Source organism: Giraffa tippelskirchi, chromosome 3, assembly GCF_054371585.1.
Source record: "Giraffa tippelskirchi isolate mGirTip1 chromosome 3, T2T-mGirTip1v1.2.pri, whole genome shotgun sequence".
Classification (NCBI taxonomy): domain Eukaryota; kingdom Metazoa; phylum Chordata; class Mammalia; order Artiodactyla; family Giraffidae; genus Giraffa; species Giraffa tippelskirchi.
Window position 1 is genome coordinate 81,391,491 of NC_137277.1, and position 20,392 is coordinate 81,411,882.

The 20,392-nt window shown below is 40.9% G+C and overlaps 1 protein-coding gene across 4 annotated transcripts in view; it reads left to right on the forward strand.

The window, feature by feature from the left end:
- PDE11A (phosphodiesterase 11A) overlaps positions 1-20,392 on the forward strand; it is a 403,729-nt gene that overhangs the window by 255,551 nt on the left and 127,786 nt on the right. For all 4 annotated transcript variants that reach the window (XM_081579583.1, XM_081579585.1, XM_081579584.1 and 1 more), the window contains one exon: positions 9,254-9,304. In XM_081579583.1, coding sequence (XP_081435709.1) covers positions 9,254-9,304 — 51 coding nt within the window. The remainder of the gene's footprint in view (positions 1-9,253; positions 9,305-20,392) is intronic.

Here is a 20,392-nt window from a genome sequence, read left to right on the forward strand (position 1 = left end):
CAGGGAGAAAATGAAGTCATTCTGTAAACCAGTACAATACAGGGGATAAATTCTGATTTCTGGGCCCAGAAATGTCAAAGAGTTGACTTACATGATGACATAATTTTAAACAGGATCTTTACCAAATTGCTTGCATAAGTCAAAGTGTTCTAAATAAATCCAATGAAACTAATTTCACAGCGTTTTTATCTCCATTGTCAATGAAATTCAGAAGTGTAAAGAAATATAGTCATGAAAACTAACTAGCAAAATAAAACTAAAGAAACATTTCTAAGCGTCTTAAAAAGAAAGCTATTCAAATCATACTGGGATTTGGGAGAAAACCCAAACAACTTTATTTCTTTCATTGCTCACTCCTCCCCTCTAATCTAGACATTTTAAACCTAGAATCCATCGATGGGAATCAGAACAGTGGTTCTTACTGTGTTGGGTTCCCAGACAAGCAGCATCAACCTCACCTGGGAACTTGTTAGAAATGCAGCTTTTAAGGTCCCACCTTAGCTGCACTGAACCAGGAATTCTGGAGGCAGCCATTGCTGTTCTGATACATGTTAACATTTGTGACCCACTGAGCTAATGAATGACTGAAGAGGTATATGAGAATTTCTGAAGTGTAAGAATGTAGACGAAAAATTATCTAACTTTGGCATTGGGATTCCATGGGAAGATTCTTAACAAGTCCTCCCAGGATAGTAAATATATGAGGGAGTAAATTTTGACTGCCTCCAACAACCAGAGGGTATGGAAAACCATTCTCTATGAGAAAGGAACAGAATTTTGTTATTTTACATTTGAAATGGAGAAATAGGGGAGAAAAGGTGGAAAGGAAGGTTATATTAGAGAGAGCTCCTGCTGTTGTTGTTGTTCAGTAGCTAAGTCACGTCAGACTCTTTGTAATCCCATGGACTGCCGCACGCCACGCTTCCCTGTCCTTCACTGTCTCCCTGAGTTTGCTCAAACTCATGTTCATTGAGTCAGTGATGCAATCTAACCATCTCATCTTCTGCCACCTCCTTCTCCTCCTGCCCTCAATCTTTTCTAGCATCAGGGTCTTTCCAAATGAGTCAGCTCTTTGCATCAGGTGGCCAAAATATTGGAGCTTTAGTTTCAGCATCAGTCCTTCCAATGAATATTCAGGGTTGATTTCCTTTAGGATTGACTGATTTGATCTCCTTGCTGTTCTAGGGACTCTCAAGAGTCTTCTCTAGCACCACAGTTCAAAAGCATCAATTCTTCAGTGCTCAGCCTTCTTTATGGTCCAACTCTTATATCCATACACAACTATATGGACCTCTGTTGGCAGTGACATCTCTACTTTTGTAATGTGCTGTATAACTTTGTCATAGCTTTTCTGCCAAGGAGCAAGTGTCTTTTAATTTTGTGGCTCCAATCACTGTCCACAGTGATTTTGGAGCTCAAGAAAATAAAATCTGTCACTGTTTCCGCTTTTTACCCATCTATTTGCCATGAAGTGATGGGACCACATGCCATGATCTTAGTTTTTTGAATGTTGAGTTTTAAGCCAGCTTTTTCACTCTCCTCTTTCACCCTCATCAAGAGGCTCTTTAGTTCCTCTTCACTTTCTGCCATTAGAGTGTTATCATCTGCATATCTGAGGCTGTTGATATTTCTCCCAGCAATCTTGATTCTAGCTTGTGATTCTTCCAGCTGGGTACCTCGCAGAAGGAGGTGGCAGTTCCAGCTGGGAACTTCTGCTGAGCTCTTCCTTGAAAATGAAGTGAAAGTGTTAGTTGCTCAGTCTTGTCCAACTCTTTGAGACTCCATGGACTGTAGCCTACCAGGTTCCTCTGTCTATGGGATTCTTCAGGCAAGAATACTAGAGTGGGTAGCCATTCCCTTCTCCAAGGGATCTTCCTGACCCAGGGATTGAACCCAGGTCTCCTGCATTGCAGGCAGATTCTTTACCATCTGAGTCACCTTAAGCCTCAACAAAGCACTGTATGAAGCACAGTGCTTCACACAACTACCAGCAATCAAATAAAACTGAAGCCTCCAATTTCCTCTCAGCTCAATTGGGAAAAAATCTGCCTGCAATGCAGGAGACCCGGGTTTGATTCCTGGGTCAGGAAGATCCCTTGGAGAAGGAAATGGCAACCCACTCCAGTATTCTTGCATGGAGAATCCTATGGACAGAGGAGCCTGGCAGGCTACAGTCCATGGGGTCACAAGAGTCAGATACAACTTGGTGACAAAACCACCACCACTAAAATTTATTTGCCAGTATAGGAAAAAGAAGACCAAAATATCTGTCACAATGATTTACATATAGTAGGTACACAATACATATATGCTGATGCGAACTACGAGTGTGGCCCTTCTTTCCTGCTGGTAGTAGTTAAAAGGCAGCTGAACTGACATCATTCTGACAATTGACTGTTTTGTTTAATACCCTAGATTCTGCAGGAATCTTTTATTCTACTTTAAATTCCATAAGATTCTGTCTTTTTTAGAATATTAAAAATATGTTTTATGACAGATATAGTCCAAAGGCTGTGATAACAGGTCACTCAGCAGACACAGTTATTTGAAGTTATCTTTCTGAACATTTTATTCCATTAAACAGCAGACATTTTCTTAAATATTTAACAGTAGAAACTGATGATTTCTCAGTTTCCCTGCATTCATTCAGTTGTAGTGTCTTTGAAGCCTATCATCCTCTTGTTAAGAAATTCTAGAGAATGGCTCTTCACTCGGATAGCCCTTCTATCAAGTCATCCCAAGTAAACTGGCTTTTCATTCCTTGTCGTTTACCACCTTTGGCAGAGGCCTGCTGCTGATCGCGAAGTTTCTTTACTTCTTCCAAGCTCATCAGAATAAAGTATTTGCGATTTTACTTCAGACCACCTTAACTGTGATACCAGTTTTTTCCAAGTGCCACCAAGTGCCACTCTGCCACCTGAGCTGTAAACATATCAGTAAATATTCAGGCCTCCCAAGACAGCCCGTCTGGGTCCTCAGCAAGGTCTGCGTTCCTTCTCCCTGTTAAGTGGTTCTTTATGTTTGTACTTCTGGCAGCCAGCATTTGCAATGCTTCATTTCTCATTCCAGGAGTAAATGGCTTCCTAGATCCGCGATAAATTAACATTCAGTACTCTCTTGTCAGAGATTTGCCCTCTGCTGCTTAGGGGCAGTTGCTGGGGTTACAAGGCAAGCATTTGGCTCTGGTCTTGAACCGCATATGGCAGAGGGCAAGGCTTGCTACAGTGAACCTATTTCATAGCTCTGCTCAATGGTTTTCCTTTGAAAGATAGTTAATTGTCTTTTCCTGCTGTGGAAACATGACATAAAAACATGATTTCTTTAGTCTGTTGTGCATGAGTCTAACAGTTGCTTTCTTTTACATTTTCTTGCCTCTGTTTCTTTGTTTTGCTAGGAGCAAGTTCAATCCAAAAGATAATTAAAGTTGATAGAGTTTTACAAAAGTGATTTATTTTTGGAACTATAGAGATTTCTTCAGTCAGAGCTCACCAATGAAACCGTGTCACTAGATTTTACTTTCAAATATTTTCAAAATTAATACAGCTACAAAAGATAAAGCTATCTGGAATAGACATTTTCTTGTGAAAGTTTAATGTTTGTTAAGTGCTCTGTGGGTCAGCTGTTTACTTTGTAAGTAAACTTTATACAAATTCTATTTAGCTGTTAAAAACATCTTGTGAGTGTGTATGTAATGGCTAAACTTGCATAAACTATGTCCTTCATAGAGAAAGTGTATATATAAGATTTGCAAATGCTTCTTTCTTCAAAACCATTACAGTACATTCATTTAAAGCTTTTTTATTCTACCAAATATATTATTACTCAGAAAGAAATAGTATCTCTAGCTCCTTGGTATGAAATATATAGCTTAAGGGATTCTTTTAAAGTTAATGTGCTCCAGAAACATGGAGGAAACCTTAACTTATCCAAAAGGGTTTAACAACAATAGTAGCTTAAAAAATAAATTCTTTAACTTGTTTTTATATTCTCCACCACAGAAACTGCATGAGTTTTAGTCATCAGCTGTGCCATGTGGTCACACCTGCATGTGCACACACACACACAAACACACACAATGATTCTCTTTGGAATATTGATTATGCTATAAGTAATCAGGAATTACTTTGATCTGATTATAGTTCCTTCAATGGCATCCGTAGATTAGTCTCAGATCTTAGATTAGTCAGGTTATTTGACTTTGCTGAAAATACTCTAGACTTGAGATACTTGGTAGGTGTGCCAGATAAAATACTGGGAAGAAAAAGTCACTGGGAGGGGTTGAGTGAGGAACATGAAAAATTTTGGAATGTGGCTGAAAGTTTTCCATATTTGTTTCCAGCCTTTTTAATTTGGAGAGAGGAGAAGTAAGGTTACTGGGTAAAAACAGAAAGACGCCCAGTTAAATTTGAACTTTAGATCAACAACAAATAATATTCTCAGTATAACTATGTCTCAAATAGTGCAGATATTAGTGATTTATCTGAAATTCAAATTCAACGGGGTGTCTTGTATTTTTATTTGTTAAAACTGGCAACCCTACCTACATTGTTCAGTTTATGCTCTAGGACATATTATGATTTTGTTGAGAAAAAGACATAAATTAAGGTCACTAATAATACAAGCAGAGAAGCATATGAGAAATAGATTCTTTTCTTTTAAGATTATTTTCTATTGAATGATTCATTAAAAATGATTCATTAAATATTTGCTGAGTGCCAACTAAGTATCAGGCATTCTTCTAGGAACAGGATATCCATTGGCAACCAAAACCAGATCTGATCCTTGCCTTCATGGTGCTTGCAGTCTAGAGGGGGAGGCAGGTGACGAACAAGCTAACACATAACTCCAACTGTGATAAGTGGTGTGAAGGAAACAGCCTGTGAACACAGAGAGTAACGGTGAGTGAGGTGGTTTCTCAAGGCACTGATTGAAGACCTCATTGAAGAGGTAACATTTAACCTAATTTCAGAAGGATGAAAATATCAACCAGGAGATAAGGGCAAGTAAGGCTCTAAGATGGAAAAGAGCTTGGTATATAGAAAACCCAAAAGGAGGTGAGCATGTCCAGAGAATATATAGAAGAGAGTGCAGTGCATGCAGTGTGATTTGAGAGGGTGCCAGGGGCCACATCGCAAGGACCTGTCAGGTCACTGTTTGGGAATTGGATGTTATTCTAAATGTAACCGGAGTCACTGATGACTGATGAGTTTTCAGTCTGAGGATGGCGAGATCTGATTTATATTTCTTATGTATCACTCTGGCTGATGTATGCCAAAGAGATCAGAAGGGGTCAAGGTAGAAAGATTATTGTCAGGGCCCAGGTAGGAGAGGATGGTGGACTGGACCTGGGTAGTGGTGGTGAAACTGTAAAGAGTCAGGATACAGGAGTGGAAATGACATGTTGTTCTGCTGGATTCAATGTGAGGGAAAGAGGGAGGGAAAAATCAAGGGTCACCCTCAGGTTTTTCTACTTTAAATAATTGATGGGATGAAGTTTCATCATGTTGCTGGGAAGACTGGGAGAAAAAGAGATTGGTGACATCCACTTCCCATGGCTCCTGTAACAAGTTAGCACAAACTTTGTGGATTAAAACAACAGACAGAACTTTATTATCTTGAAGTTCTGGAGGTCAGAAGTCTGAAATGGCTCTTCTTGAGCTAAAATCAAAGTGTGAGTAGGATGTGTTTCTTCTGGGGGATGCTCTGGGGGACAGTCTGTTTCCTTGCCTTTTCTAGTCTCTAGAGGCTTCCTGCATTTGTGGGCTCATGTCTCCCTTCTGTCTTTAGAGTTAGCAATGGAGTGTTGATATTTCTTGTGTCACATCACTGATTCTGACTCTCCTGCTTTCTTCTTTGACTTATAAAGACTCCTGTGACTACATTACATTCACCTAGATAATCCAGGATCATCTTCCTATCTACAGGTTAGCTGATGAGCATCCTTAAATCCACTGGCACCTAAATTCCCCCTTGCCATGTAACATAAATATGTGCACGTTTCAGGGACTTGGATGTGGACATCATGAAGGGGCGAGGAGCATCATTCTGTCTACTGTAGATGGGAAAATCAGTGGGCATGTTTAGGCATGTTAAATTTGAGATGCTACTGAGTCACCCAAGTTGGAAGTTAGCGATGTAAACAGCAGGATATGTCAGTTTGAAGCTCACGGAGAGAGTAGGGCTAAATTTGAATGTTGTCAACCTATAGATGATATATAAGGTCATGAGCGTGTGTGACATCACTGAAGAAGAGACTGAGTAAATGTCTCCATTTAGAGTTCAAATAGAGGAGGCAGGCTAAAAGAGAACACAGAGAAAGAACAGACAGGAATGAGGTATGACCACCAAAATAGTGTGGTGTCAAGAAGACCCTCTTCAAAAATGGCAGAAGCAATCACCTGCATTCAATGTTGCTGTGAAATACATTTGCAGATCTGTCCAGAGAGATTTGGATTTGAAAGCAAGAAATCGAAAACCTTGATACAAGCTGTTTCAGTGAAATTATGAGGGAGCAACCAAAGCTGATGCAGTTTGAGGAGTAAATGGACATGATCCCTGACCACAGGTGATGAGGAAAAGTCCTGTGTGTCCTCACAGCCTTTGTAGATGCTCATTAGGAACAGTGAGGTGGTCACATTTGATCAGAGGCTTTACTACAGTAAGAAGCTAGGAGCTAAGCAAGATCACTGTTGTGTATTTCTGGCTGGTCAGGATTGCATGGTAGCTACAGTGATGGTGTACATGAAAGGGGTACAGATGATATTTTAGTAACAACATCTAACTCTATGGTATCTGTATAAATTTAATAAATAGTTGTTACTAAAATATCACTTTACCTGTAACACCTAGTATCTAATCTAGTAATTACTATTACCTCAACTTTAGTCATTAACCATAATTTTTCATCTGTGTTGGCTGGTTGGTGAAATACTATGTCATGAACTGGTGCTTTGCTTAGAGTAGAAGCAAACTTTTAAAAGATGATTTTAAAGATGGAAGCATGACAGAAAATTGAGCTTTGTGCAAGAGTAATAAAATTCAAGGTAGCCAGTATCTTACATAATGATTTTTAAAGATTATCACACAGTTAGCAAAAGCACTTAAACAAAATTAAACCAAAAAGCTGCATTATTAATAGCACCCATCTGTAACTAAATATAATTTTCTAAAAGTTGATTTGAGGATCAATTTTCTTCAGTTTCTGCTATTAAAATCATTAGTTTGACTTTAGATACAACCCACAACAATAAAAAACATTGTGCCATACCTCATTGCTCTTCTTGATTTTAGGTGCCTAATATATGTGTCTTGAAAGTAGTCAGTCACATATTGTGCTCCTTTTGGCAAAGGTTGCTAAAAAAAAAAAAAAAAAAAAAAAGAAAGGGGTACAGATGTTACTAGGTTCTCATTGCTGTGCTCTGTGTGTAAAGCAAATCCTGAGGGTAACTGGAGCAATGACACATGATCACCTTCCTGATGCATTCCAGGAAACCCGTTAGGACCAAGCAGCAGAAACTGCTTGGAAGGATAAAATCAGAGCATTCTATAGCAGGACACAAGGATCTCTTGTCCTGAGGAATCTGTTTTGCTGGTTTGTTGCCTTTCTAGGGATTCTTTGAGGGGACAATGTTGCCTCCTCCTAGACTGCAGTTTACCAAAGAGCCTGCTCCTGCATGAACAAGGTACTCTTACTAGCTGATGATACATCCCTGCTCACCAACAAGAGAGTGTCAGTTTCAGAAGAAATGTATTACTTTACTTTTCAGAGCAAAATATGCACTGAGATTCTCTAAACCTGTAGTTGAAGAGGGAATTAACCTTTCTCAGATTTATTTGATATTTGTATAGATTAAGGATGGAACTGGTAGCATATGTATAATACATACATTGTGTTTGTGTGTGCATGAGTGTGTGCATATGCCTTATAACATCCAATACTGACTCAAGAAAATGTGAGTTTATTTGTTCTACAGAACAATAAGTCTGGAACAGGGCAGACTAGGGTCAGCTTCATTTCTCTTTCCCTTTCTGCTTTAGATCTATAACAAGGCAACTATTCACACTTATGGCCATACCTCATAGATAACAGATTTTGCTGCATGTCTAGGCCTTACAGCTATTTTCCAGGGAAGACAAAGAAAGGATACAGGCAGACCCAACACTCCCACATATATTTCATTGATCAGAGGAACATCACACGGCCACCCCACGTGACCACCCCTAGTGGCGGGGAGCCTGCCAATTGTTTGATTTTCAAACTCTATCAGTAAGTTATGATGTGATGATAAAGCACAAAAGTTGATGTCTTGCTCATATGACACAGCATCAGCAGTGTGTTGGCTATGGCTCAGCTCCATGCATCTTTTTCACCTGGAGACCCAGGCTGACAGGGGCAGCACCTCTCAGGGCCATGCCCTTCCCATGGTGGAGGGAAGAGAATATGGCAGAACCACATGATGGCTCTTAAAGGCTGTTCTGAAAGGCGGCATGATCACTTTCCTCCACCATCCATTGACCAAAGTAAATCATATACTAAGGCCGATGTCCATGAAACAGAGAAGTATAATCGTCTTACAAAAAACATTGCAGGGGACTTCCCTTATAGTCCAGTGGTTAGGAATCTGCCTTCCAATGCAGGGGACATGGGTTCAATTCCTGGTCAGGAAACTAAGATCCCACATGCAACAGGGTATGGCCAATTAAAAAAGAAAATTGCAGATGGTTGGGAATAACAATATAATCTTTCCTAGAGAACAAAAGCAGGCAAATGAGAATAGACCAGACATGGAAGTTGAATCAGCAAGTTACAATGTCTGCCACAGGACACACACATAGACACACACACACAAATATGCACATACATACATGTGCACACACAAATATATGCCTTTTAATTTATTTGCATTTCAAAACGTTTCATGGGAGAAATATTCACACCTTGGGAACTGTGGTCTTGAGCCACATCATGTCCCTTGGGTAAAGTAACTACTTATAAAAACATTCTGGTATAAAATACGTAGCCTTTAACATGGACTGTCATTCCATTCCTCATTGTAATAGGTTTCACTGTAGTTGCACAGAAGATAATCTGTATCACAGATGGTTACTGGGAGTTTCTCATCATACATTAGCACCCGCAATTATGTCAAGGTGGTATACTTAAACAAAGTTTAGTTTTGTGCCAGGAGAATTTCAGAAAATTAAGTCATGTCTAGTTATTGAAGTTTTTTTTTTTCCTTTTTTTCTGAACCAGGTGCTATCTTATCATGCAACATGTTCGAAAGCTGAAGTTGACAAGTTTAAGGTAAGGAAGCAAGTAGTGCATAAAGTTAAACTTTCCAGGGCTTTTGGACCCTTTGTCTCTTGCCTCTACAACTAGTCCTGCCCACTGGATGTTGGGGGAATAGAACTGGGTAAGGCCCATTTGCATATTTCAGTTTTAGAGGGGAAAAGGAATTTATGTATAACTGAATGGCCCCTTCCTAACCATTTAAATGATTCAGTATTTCTTTCTTTTCTTTTTTAAGTATGCAGGATATCAGAAAAAAAATCTGTGTAATATGATAAGAATCGGGATGCCTGATTTTGGCATTTGTCTTTCCTCTAACTTTCTGTTCACTTAAAATCTTAGGGTGTATATCTTCATCTGTAAAAATAAGTAAAGAGATTAGGAGAATAGTAGCTACCATTTACCAACTGCTTACTATGGACCAGGTACAATACAAAGCATTCTATCTGTATTAATCTGAGTCTCATACTCCTATGAAGTAGGCACTATTTTACAGATGAGTAAACTGAAGCACACAGATATTGAGCAGACAGGCCAGTGTCAAACGATTGTAAGGGGTACAGTCAAGCAATCTGGCCTCAGAACTGGAGTCCCCTAACCACTGTGTTACACTGCTACCCAGCAGGACCCCCTTCCAGCTCTGACATGAATCTCAGACATTCCTTTCCCCTGAGTCACCCCCCTTCCCTTCAAGGCAAGTCAGGATTCTGGCTCCTCTCCCTGCACTTCTGAGTGGTCAAAACAGGGGAGTATGGGCAACCTGATTTTCTCTCCTTTGGGAAGTTTAGGTGTCTGTCTTTTTCGGATTTTGCGGAGGTTCAGAGAATTATCGGACTTCCCTTGTGGCTCAGCTGGTAAAGAATCTGTGTGCATTGTGAGAGACCTGGGTTCGATCCCTGAGTTGGGAAGATGCCCTGGAGAAGGGAAATGCTACCCACTGCAGTATTCTGGCCTGGAGAATTCCATGGACTGTATAATCCATGGGGTCGCAAAGAGTTGGACATGACTGAGCAACTTTCACTTCACTTCCCTTCAGAGAATTATCAGCTAAGTTACTACAATCATAAGAAAGAAAATGTAATATGTATTTGTAGTAACACTTGATGGTGGCTACTCTTGAGTGTGTCTTTTGAATGTAAATGCATTTTGTCTTCCCAGGAAAAAATGGCCTGGAGACCTTTGGGCCTCATGATTGAATCAGATCATTAAGGTTCAGTCACACTGCTTAAAAAAAGAAAACAAGGGAAGACCCTAAACTCAGAGCAGGGATGAGGGAACTGCTAGGAAAAGTCAGGGAGCAGCATGTGGGAAGCAAACATAAGGTGAGCTGCTTGGACTCCATCCAGGGATATGGTTTCTCATTGGCTTGGAGAGATGCTTAGGATAAGACTTGCCGTGATGACCCAGACCAAGAGAGCCATGGTGCCAGCGAGGTGACAGCAGACAACGGAGGAAAAGACGGGGAATCAAAACCACAGCAGTCAGGGTCTGTTTGCTGTGCAGATAAACATCCTATATATGCCTAGAATGTTAGCAGCAGCAGGGCAGTGCTTTTTATACACTTTGTCCACTGATCTATCTCTACCGCCTTTCACAGTTCTTGGAACATAGTAGCATTCAATAAATACTTCTCAAAGGGATGAATGAATCATTGAATGACTAAATCAACCCCAAAAGCTTTAGTGTTCTATAACTCAAAACAGTTATTCATTAAGAAAATGTTAAAAAATATGGTGATATATAATTATATTTTATTTATTTTTATATTTACTTTTATAGATTTTGTTGTTTTTTCTTTATTATTGAAGTATAATTGCTTTACAGTGTTGTGTTAGTTTTTGCTGTATAAAAAAGTGAGTCAGCTATGTTATTTTTTATATTTTATATATATTTATATATATTTTATAAGCATTTCCATCAAAAATATTAAGGCTTTTTTACTTTAATCACATTTAGTTATGTAGACATTCCATATAAATATTTTACTGTTTTATGTTTTATATTTTTACTATTTTATAATTATCATCATTGCTAAAAGATGGAAGGGGCAGGTAGGGAGAAAAATAGCAAAGCTCATAATGGACTAAATATGATGGCAAGAGCTATGTGATGTGACATGTCCAGTATTGAAGCAGCCAAAATCAATAGCTGTCTACTTTCTAAAAGTCCTGCCCTATGTTCAGGCTTAATTCTTTCCTTAGAGTAAGGAAAACACATCGTCTTGGAATTTGCCATGCTTTTTTATTTTTAGCTCACAAACATACTAAAAATATGAAGTATTTAAATTTGAGGGAAAAAAGGGTTATTTCATCTTAAAATGATCAAGATTATTAACTAAACTGATTTATTCAAGATTTTTATCCTGTAAGATATTAGTGAATATTTTATTAGAATGTAATTGAGATATAGTAGATAATTTTAACCTAGTGGCTTTTTTTCTTGAAATATAAAGTAAATAAAACATTATCATAATTGGTAGCTGATGTCTTATAATTGCAGCAATAACATGAAAATGTAGTGAGCTTAAAATAATCCTGCACATAGAAAAGTATTTACTGAAATTTCACACTAGAGTATGTGCAAAGCCAGTTTCCTAACATTGTAGCTAAATAACAGTGAATAAGTGCTTTGTTTTACAAGTAAATTATGCATATATTAAAAAATATTATAACCTTGGCTACTACAATACTTTTTTTAACAGAGCTGTGTGCTAAGTCGCTTCAGTCATGTCTGACTCTTTGCAACCCTATGGACTGTATCTCGCCAGGCTCCTCTGTCTATATATATATATACATATATACATAACTATAGTTATAGAGAAATGGAGGGAGGGAGATAAAGGAGAAATTTGAAATGTAGAATCAGAGTTATCCATGAGATTTCATAAGTGGAAGAATGGCTGAGTTTTAGTGTGTTGGATTATGCCCAGTCGGGACCAAGCTAGTGATCAGTGATTCAGAGATTAGGTCAGAATTTGCGGAGAAAATGGTTTCATCATCGAGTGCTAAAAAGATCTAGAGGTCAAATACTCAGGTCAGTCTCCAGTTGCAGCCTACGCTTCACCACATCTGGGATTCAGACATGTCTTAAAGACCAGTGAGATGTGGTCTGTTTACATGAGAGTCCTCTGAGTAAAAAATTCTTCCTGTTGGGAGTTGAGGCCATGGGCTTCAGGGTCTGGATAACTCCAAGTTCAGCATGGAGTCTGCCTCTTGGATTTGTCTGTTACTCCAGCCTACCATGGATTCATGTTCTCAGCTAAGGACGTGAGTGGACACAAAAGGCGTGGACTTAATATAGTTTCAGTGAATTAAATGCCTCCAAGAGCACAGGGATTCCAGAGTGTCAGCAGCACACAACAGGAGGCAGCAGCCCAATAGGAGGAGCATTACTATGACCAGAGGCGAGGCACCTGCCCACCAATATGAGCAGCAGCCCAAAATACTGGAGGGTGTGATACATACCATTAATCACTTTCAATTCACTATTATCTGTCCTCCTAGGTGATATGGCCTAAACCAACACAGATTTTCTATATGATAAACCTGTAGTGAATCTTCAATAATCATTCACGCGAGGCTGGTACCACACTACTTTTCCTCGTTATCTCATCTTCTGATTTCATACTCTTCCATGTTGGGGATTTCTCTTCCTATTCTAGAATGCCATAAGGTGGGGGACAGTGTTTTTATTTCTGTTTTGTTCTCTTAATCCTATTTCTCCTGTAGGGAAAAGTCTCCTTGAGGGGTGTGTGGTGGTGGGCGGGGGGTGGGCTAGAGAGTGAAAACCTTTCTAGAAGTGTCCCTGGATTGTTTAACCAAAATAAGTGGGTGAAACAACATATAATTGCTCATCTAACAATGTCAAAACCTAAGCCCATTTTCTGTCTTTCTGATACATCATTTATACCTTGGGAAACAGTCCTTTCTGTAGAGCCACCTGTGCACAAAAAGATCACAGAACTTCCTTGAACTAATGAGTTAAGTTTTTAAGAGTCTGATTCAGGTTATAATATTAATTTATCATTTATAGGTTGGTCACCCTATGCAATGAATGAGGAAATCAAGATCTAAAGAATGGTTTTTATCCTCATTAACATTTACTGATCTTTCTTGAACTTGAAATAAGAAAGATGCGTCCAGAAAAATCTGCGCAGATTCTAGTGCCTGTGTACTTCTCTTCGGCTCTGTGCAAAGAGGAATAATGTATAAAGACCATATTGACAATCAGATCTCTTTGAAGATGACTGGTTTAAAGGCTTTTAGTAACCTGAAGATGCCAGCTGTGATAACATAAGAAAATGAGTTTAGTACACCAATTATATGCTCCCATAACTCTATGCACTTTCCTAGGATTCCGATGCAGTGGACAGACCAAATAGTTATCACTATATATGCCAGTTTACCATTTAAAATCAACTCATGGTCATCCTCATGTTATATTGCCACCTTCTATCATCCCTTCTTTCAATTCCAAACTGCAAGGGTTATGGCTGCAATCAAAGCTGAACTTGTTTACAGCACTGTTTAACTGCCTCAGTAATTAAACACCAATAACTCACATTGGGTATTTGAGTTTGGACTACCTCTTGCATATTTTAAGTTTTCAATGTTATTGTCTAGGCCACAGATTAATATCCTGGTAAAATAAAGTACCAAGAATAGGTACACCCTATGGACTTTACCTACAAAAATAGGAATGGCTACATCAAAAATATGGTTTCCTCTATGAGATGAATGGCATGGGACTGGCTGGGCAAAGAGAAGGGCTGTACTAGCCTCTTTTTTTTGTTTTTTAAGTAGTTAAATTTCAGGAGATGCATTTGGTCCATGAAGTAGTCTGATGTTATAATAAGAAATTTCTGCCCTCAGAACTGTCCTTGCTGTCATGCAGGTAGGTGTGTGGGTCCTAGGCCTTGAACAAGAGTCCCTGCCTGTGCAATGAGCATGCTCAGTTGCCCAGTCACGTCTGACTCTTTGCAACCCCATGGACTGTAGCCCACCAGACAGACTGTAGCCTGTCCATGGGATTTCCCAGGCAAGAAAACTGGAGTGGGTTGCCATTTCCTTCTCCAGGGGATCATCCCAACTCAGGGACTGAACTCTCGTCTCCTGGTTGGCTGGCAGATTCTTTACCGCTGAGCCACCAGAGAAGCCCTGCCTGCACAAAGGAGGCAGTAATTGGGACTGACCCCCACCTGGCTGGCCAGGTGCACGGGATGCTGTTTAGGAATTGAGCCTCCAGAGGGCGCACCTTTTTCTAGTTGCAGGAAGGCAGTACATGTGCTGGCCATTACCTTTCCAATCTCCTTTGAGTGGAAAAGCCCAAGCCTTGCAGCCACTTGTTGCAGAGGACAAATGCACCATGTAGAGAGGGCCTAGAACCTTGACGTTTACCCAATGCCAGGGGATGCGGCGACTCCTGAGGAGAGGAGCGGAGGGGAGGGCCTGGGACACATGTCCCCCACCCCAATCAGTAGGGAGCACCTTCCAGCTCCTCTCCCACAGGCTGGCTTCTCCCTTGGAGGCACCTCCAGGACCCAGGGTTAACCCCTGGACCTCAGGGTGCCAGGGAGGGAAGAAGAGCTCTTTCTTGTTTCTCTAGTCTCAGCAACTCACAGCCTTTCCTGAATGCTACCTTTGGGAATCTCAACAGCAGTGACCTTCCAGTTCACTCCAGCTTGTTTCTAAGCTTGTTTATAGATGACCACACAGCATTATGAACGGAATTTGGGTGTTATCTTACACCTAACCTATTCTGTCTCTTCTCTGAGCCCCCAACCTCTTGAATCAAGGCAGGTTGTTTTGACTTTAAATAGTATTTATGCCAAGTTTAATATCTGAGATTTTTTTTTTCATCGTCAGTGAAAGTTATTGAACCTTCAGCAGGAAATTGACTGTGGGAGACTCTGCTGAGTCAGCGTCTTAAAGGGCACATCCTACTCCTAAGGCAGCAGCCTGAGCCGACGTCCTTGCTGCTTAGGACAGGACCATAAATATGTGGGTGCCTTGTGTTCAGATGTCTGCGTGTTCATACGGGGTTCTCTTTATGAACTGTGTCTTAATCCAATGCCACATCAGAGAAAGATGGCTGTACTTTGTCACTCTTGAGTATTGAAAATATTGGGGGAAGGACGTGATGGAAGGGAAGGCAGGGTTGCAAGTCCAGGCTGACCTTTTCTCCTGCTGAACTAAGCGGCTCTGCACAGAGGGCTCTTCAAGGACCCACCTGGTAAAGTACATCCTGTGGTGACCCTGACCTCCTCTCAGATCACCTTAAATAGCCACTGTCTGTCACTTCTTTCCATTTGAAAACTATCTCCCAGAGGGCACTATGAGCGTATACTTTTCCTGGGAGAAGATTCTCCCATCTTCTCTCCTCCACCTATTATTAACACAGTGGGTTCAACTGCGTTCCTTACTTGAAGACCCAGGGAGTCTGAGCCTGAGGGAATGTAATCAAAGGCAGTTCAGTTTTCATTTCAGAGCAGTGACAGCCCTGCCAGTCCAAGGAAGACAGCTTGGAGGGCAGTAGGGAGGCCCAGTTAGAGCCCCAAACAGTGAAGGGAACTCTAAAGGCCAAAGGGGTCAGAAGCTTCCAGAACACTAGGGCCTCTGGGCCTGGATCACTCTCCCTTCTTTCTGGTTTTCTCTAGTTAGAGCCCTCAGCAACTACAGAGATGGAATCGGAACTAAAGAATTGATAGCCCCTCACTTCAGTGATGGGCTTCCTCAATGGCTCAGCAGGTAAAGAATCTGCCTGCCAATGCAGGAGAAGGGGCTTCCCTGGTGGCTCAGACAGTAAAGAATCTGCCTGCAATGCAGGAGACCCAGGTGCAACCCCTGGGTCAGGAAGATCCCTGGAGAAGGGAATGGATACCTGCTCCAGTATTCTTGCCTGGAGAATTCCATGGATAGAGGAGCTAGTGGGATACAGTCCGAAGGGTCGCAAAGAGTCAGATATGACTGAGTGACTAAGCACAAGCACACTTCAGTTATATGGGCGGGGCTTAGCCATCACAATGGTTTTTTCACTTTACCCAGAAACTGTGAACTCCTGACTGTTATGCTCCCCTCATCCTCCTCTTCAGAAGCCCACTGTGGATGTAATTGTACAGTTATCTTTGAGTCCTCACGCCCCCCGCTTCTGTGTGCTGTCCCCTCCATTCTGACTTGGAACATCTCTGATCATCCTTGCAGTCGCTGTAGTTCACACCCTCCTTCTCTCTCATGCAGATGTTGACTGCGCAGCGCTCTCCTGTCCGGGCTCCCTGCTCCATCCTCAGCTGTGTCCTGTACACAGCTGCCAGATCAGCAGCACTCTTTTGTTGGTGCCACTTTCCTTCTCACAAAGCTTAGCATCTTCTTTAAGTCTTTAGAGTCCATCACTTCAAATTTCTTTGCTGCTGCTGCTGCTGCTGCGTCACTTCAGTCGTGTCCGACCCTGTGCGACCCCATAGACGGAAGCCCACCAGGCTCCGCTGTCCCTGGGATTCTCCAGGCAAGAACACTGGAGTGGGTTGCCATTTCCTTCTCCAATGCATGAAAGGGAAAAGTGAAAGTGAAGTCGCTCAGTCGTGTCTGACTCTTTGCGACCCCATGGACTGCAGCCTACCAGGCTCTTCTGTCCATGGGATTTTCCAGGCAAGAGTACTGGAGTGGGGTGCCATTGCCTTCTCCCTCAAATTTCTTTAAGTGGCCATTAAAAGTACTCTGAGCTCTAACCTCCCGTTCACTTTTCCAGCCTGTTTCTCATGCTCCCACTTACCCACCCTTCACAGGAGTTCTAGTTGACCTTTCCAGTCCATACTCTGCCCTTCCCTGTCTTTGTTCCCATCCCCATTCCTCTGTCTGCGTACTCAAAGCCTCTACAATCCATCTGATCCTGCTCGATTGCCCTCCCCGATGAAGTTGTTCTTACTGTCCTTCAGGCAAAAGTGATCTGCTCCTTCTTTCATGGTACTTATCATGTCTACCTCGTGATATAAATCTTCGTGCACCTGTCATCTGGTTAAACTAGGAGAATTTTTAGGGGAGAATACCCGTGTTTAATTCATTTTTGTAACCCTTAAATCACCCAAAGCCAAGCCTTGCTCCTGGTGCTGAAGAAATCGCTACCAAGTGAACAATTCATTGATCTATTTGCAATTCTGATGGCAGAGGAAGTTACAACATGTGAGTAGAATTCTGAAGCAGGGCCCTATGACAATGAGAATGCTGCAAATCCTCTCAGACCCTTGTTTTAAGTTCTTGATTTTTAATTTTCTGGGTTTCCCATGAAGCATTAAGTATATGAAAATAAAGGGATTCTTTGTCTTTGTTTAAGATGTTCTCTTTGAGTATTCGGTAATAACAATATCTGTCCTTCCCTGGTCTACAGCAGGGCAAACGTCCCTTGCCATTAATTCTTGGTTAATTCAGCAATTTAATATTAAAGAAATTGCTGAGGTGAGATTCTTCATTCATATGTCCTGCTACCACTACTCTGCTGACTAAATTCTTTTAAACTATTATTTTCTTGAATCTTGAGATTTCTATTTCTTTTTATTTGTATGGTTCTATATTCTGTCCCTTCTACCTATTTTTGAAATTATGTACTACTTTGATAATTCTGTATGTTTTCTCTCAGCTGAAAATGGATCTATTCAAAATCTTACAAGCATGTACAAATCATGATTGTGTTGGTTCCAAGGCACCATCTGAAATATGAAGTCAGGACATAGTGTCTGATCTAAGGGTTTTCTACAGTCTTAGTAACCAGAGCTCCCCTTTTAAGACAGTCTTTATAAGGCTGCAGACACAGTAAGATAAGAAAGAGCAAACATGTAACCAGACAAAGCAGCGCCTAGACCTCTTGGCTCATTTAAAATTTCCAGGCCTCAGATTTCCAATCTGAAAAACAAAGCGATCTCCAGCTATAACATGCTATCACTTTGCCACTGCTGCTGCTGCTAAGTCACTTCAGTTGTGTCTGACTCTGTGCGACCCCATAGATGGCAGCCCACCAGGCTTCCCTGTCCCTGGGATTCTCCAGGCAAGAACACTGGAGTGGATTGCCATTTCCTTCTCCAATGCATGAGAGTGAAAAGTGAAAGTGAAGTCGCTCAGTCGTGTCTGACTCTTCGCAACCCCATGGACTGCAGCCTACCAGGCTCCTCCATCCATGGGATTTTCCAGGCAAGGGTACTGGAGTGGGGTGCCATTGCCTTCATGAGCTTGTAAAACTTATATCTAGGAGGGAAAGGGACAATAAAACACAAAGCAACATAAAGTTGACAAAGCATTTTGGGGTCCTTAGAATTTCTAAATATCCGAAGTTTTAAATATAAGCTCTATTTAAAAATGTGAGTATTTGGTAGAAGACTTGGCTCAACTTGATGTAATTATATATTATAAGTGATTTCCAAAGCCCACCATGACTCTGTTAACATTTGAATGGTAATATAGTATACAGTTGGGGCTTCCCCAGTGGCTCAGCAGTGAAGAATCTGCCTGTGATGCAGGAGCTGCAGAAGACATGGGTTTGATCCCTGGGTCAGGAAGATCCCCTGGAGGAAGGGCATGGCAACCCACTCCAGTATTCTTGCCTAGAGAATCCCATGGACAGAGAACCCTGGTGCACTACAGTCCATGGGGTCACAAAGAGTCGGACATGACTGAGCAATAAGCACAGCACATCGCAGCACAGGTGGCACTGGTGGTAAAGAATCCGTCTGCCAGTGCAGGAGACACAGGAGATGTGGGTTCAATCCCTGGGTTGGGAAGATACTCTGGAGGAGGAAATGGCAACTCACTCCAGTATTCTTGCCTGGAGAATTCCATGGACAGAGGAGACTGGTAGGCTACGGTCTACAGGGTCGCAAAGAGTTGCACATGACTAAAGGGACTTAGCATGCACGTGTAGTATACAATAATACTTGTGCAGAAGATAAGTGATTCTTTTAGGTAAGACAAGAATCTCAGTCTCATCAGTGTAAAAACTTACACTTGTGCCACCTCTAAATGTTTAAATAATAATATCTTAAGTAATGACTTAGCAGTGTATAAAAACCTTTTCTCTCATATGAGTCTCATAAGTTCTTGGTGAGGGCTGCTTTATTACAGCTGTAATTTTAAAGCTGCATTTTACATGTGAGACAACAAGCACCAAAGCAGCAGAGAGAACAATGCACGTACTTGGCTTTGATTTTTTCCCCTCCAGTGTTTTGTTTTGGTTTGAAGACAGTTCTTCTTTTTAAGTAGCTGAATAGTAAAATGTAAACAATATCATGGAATTTTATGTTGAAGTCACTTTTCTTGATTTAACTGTTATCTTGGAACTTTTGTGGCATTTCAACAGCCTGGGGACCAAACAAGCATGAATGGTGGATGATGTCTGAGAAAAAAAGAATTTTTTTGGCTGAATTTAGGCATTTAAAAAGAGACTTTTCATGGTATTCTTTGGGCAATCAATTTATTTTGTTATTAACTATTTTATTAGCAGCGTCTCTTTGTATTGTGGTTGTGCCATCCATGTGACTTCTTGCCCTAGGGTTTCACACTGCTTAGAAACCTAAGGAAATTGGAAATAGCAAACGTTATGAAGATATTGCATCATTCTCAGCAAGATGGTGTGTGATCCATTATTCTGACATCTTGCTTGTCTTCTTTACAGTCTGATTGGTTATCTAGCTGTATAGAAATCTCTCGACATCTGGAAAGCTCAAAAGAAAAAAGAGCAGACCCACTTTATTAGCCTGTGCTCTCCAGGCCTGCCAAGTACCTTATAAGAAAGATAACAGGGATATGAGATTGAAAACATCAGTTTAATGATAAAGCCCTTGTCAGGAGATAAAGTCTTATGTTTAAGGCATGAGCTAGAGACTATTTGGGGAAGATATGAAGTAAAAAATGTGAGGCTGGGTTGATGTTTGTATGGTATTTCCTAGGGTGATGTACGACATTAGGGACATCATAGGCAGTGATCTGCATATGTGCACTATGATGACTTTAACCCAAGACATTGATGGTAAATCTTTGAGGCTTTTTAGAAGTTATTCTGAATTAATCTCTGTATTCTGCCCCAACTTGTGTGTGTGTGTGAATGTGTGTATCTGTGTGTGTT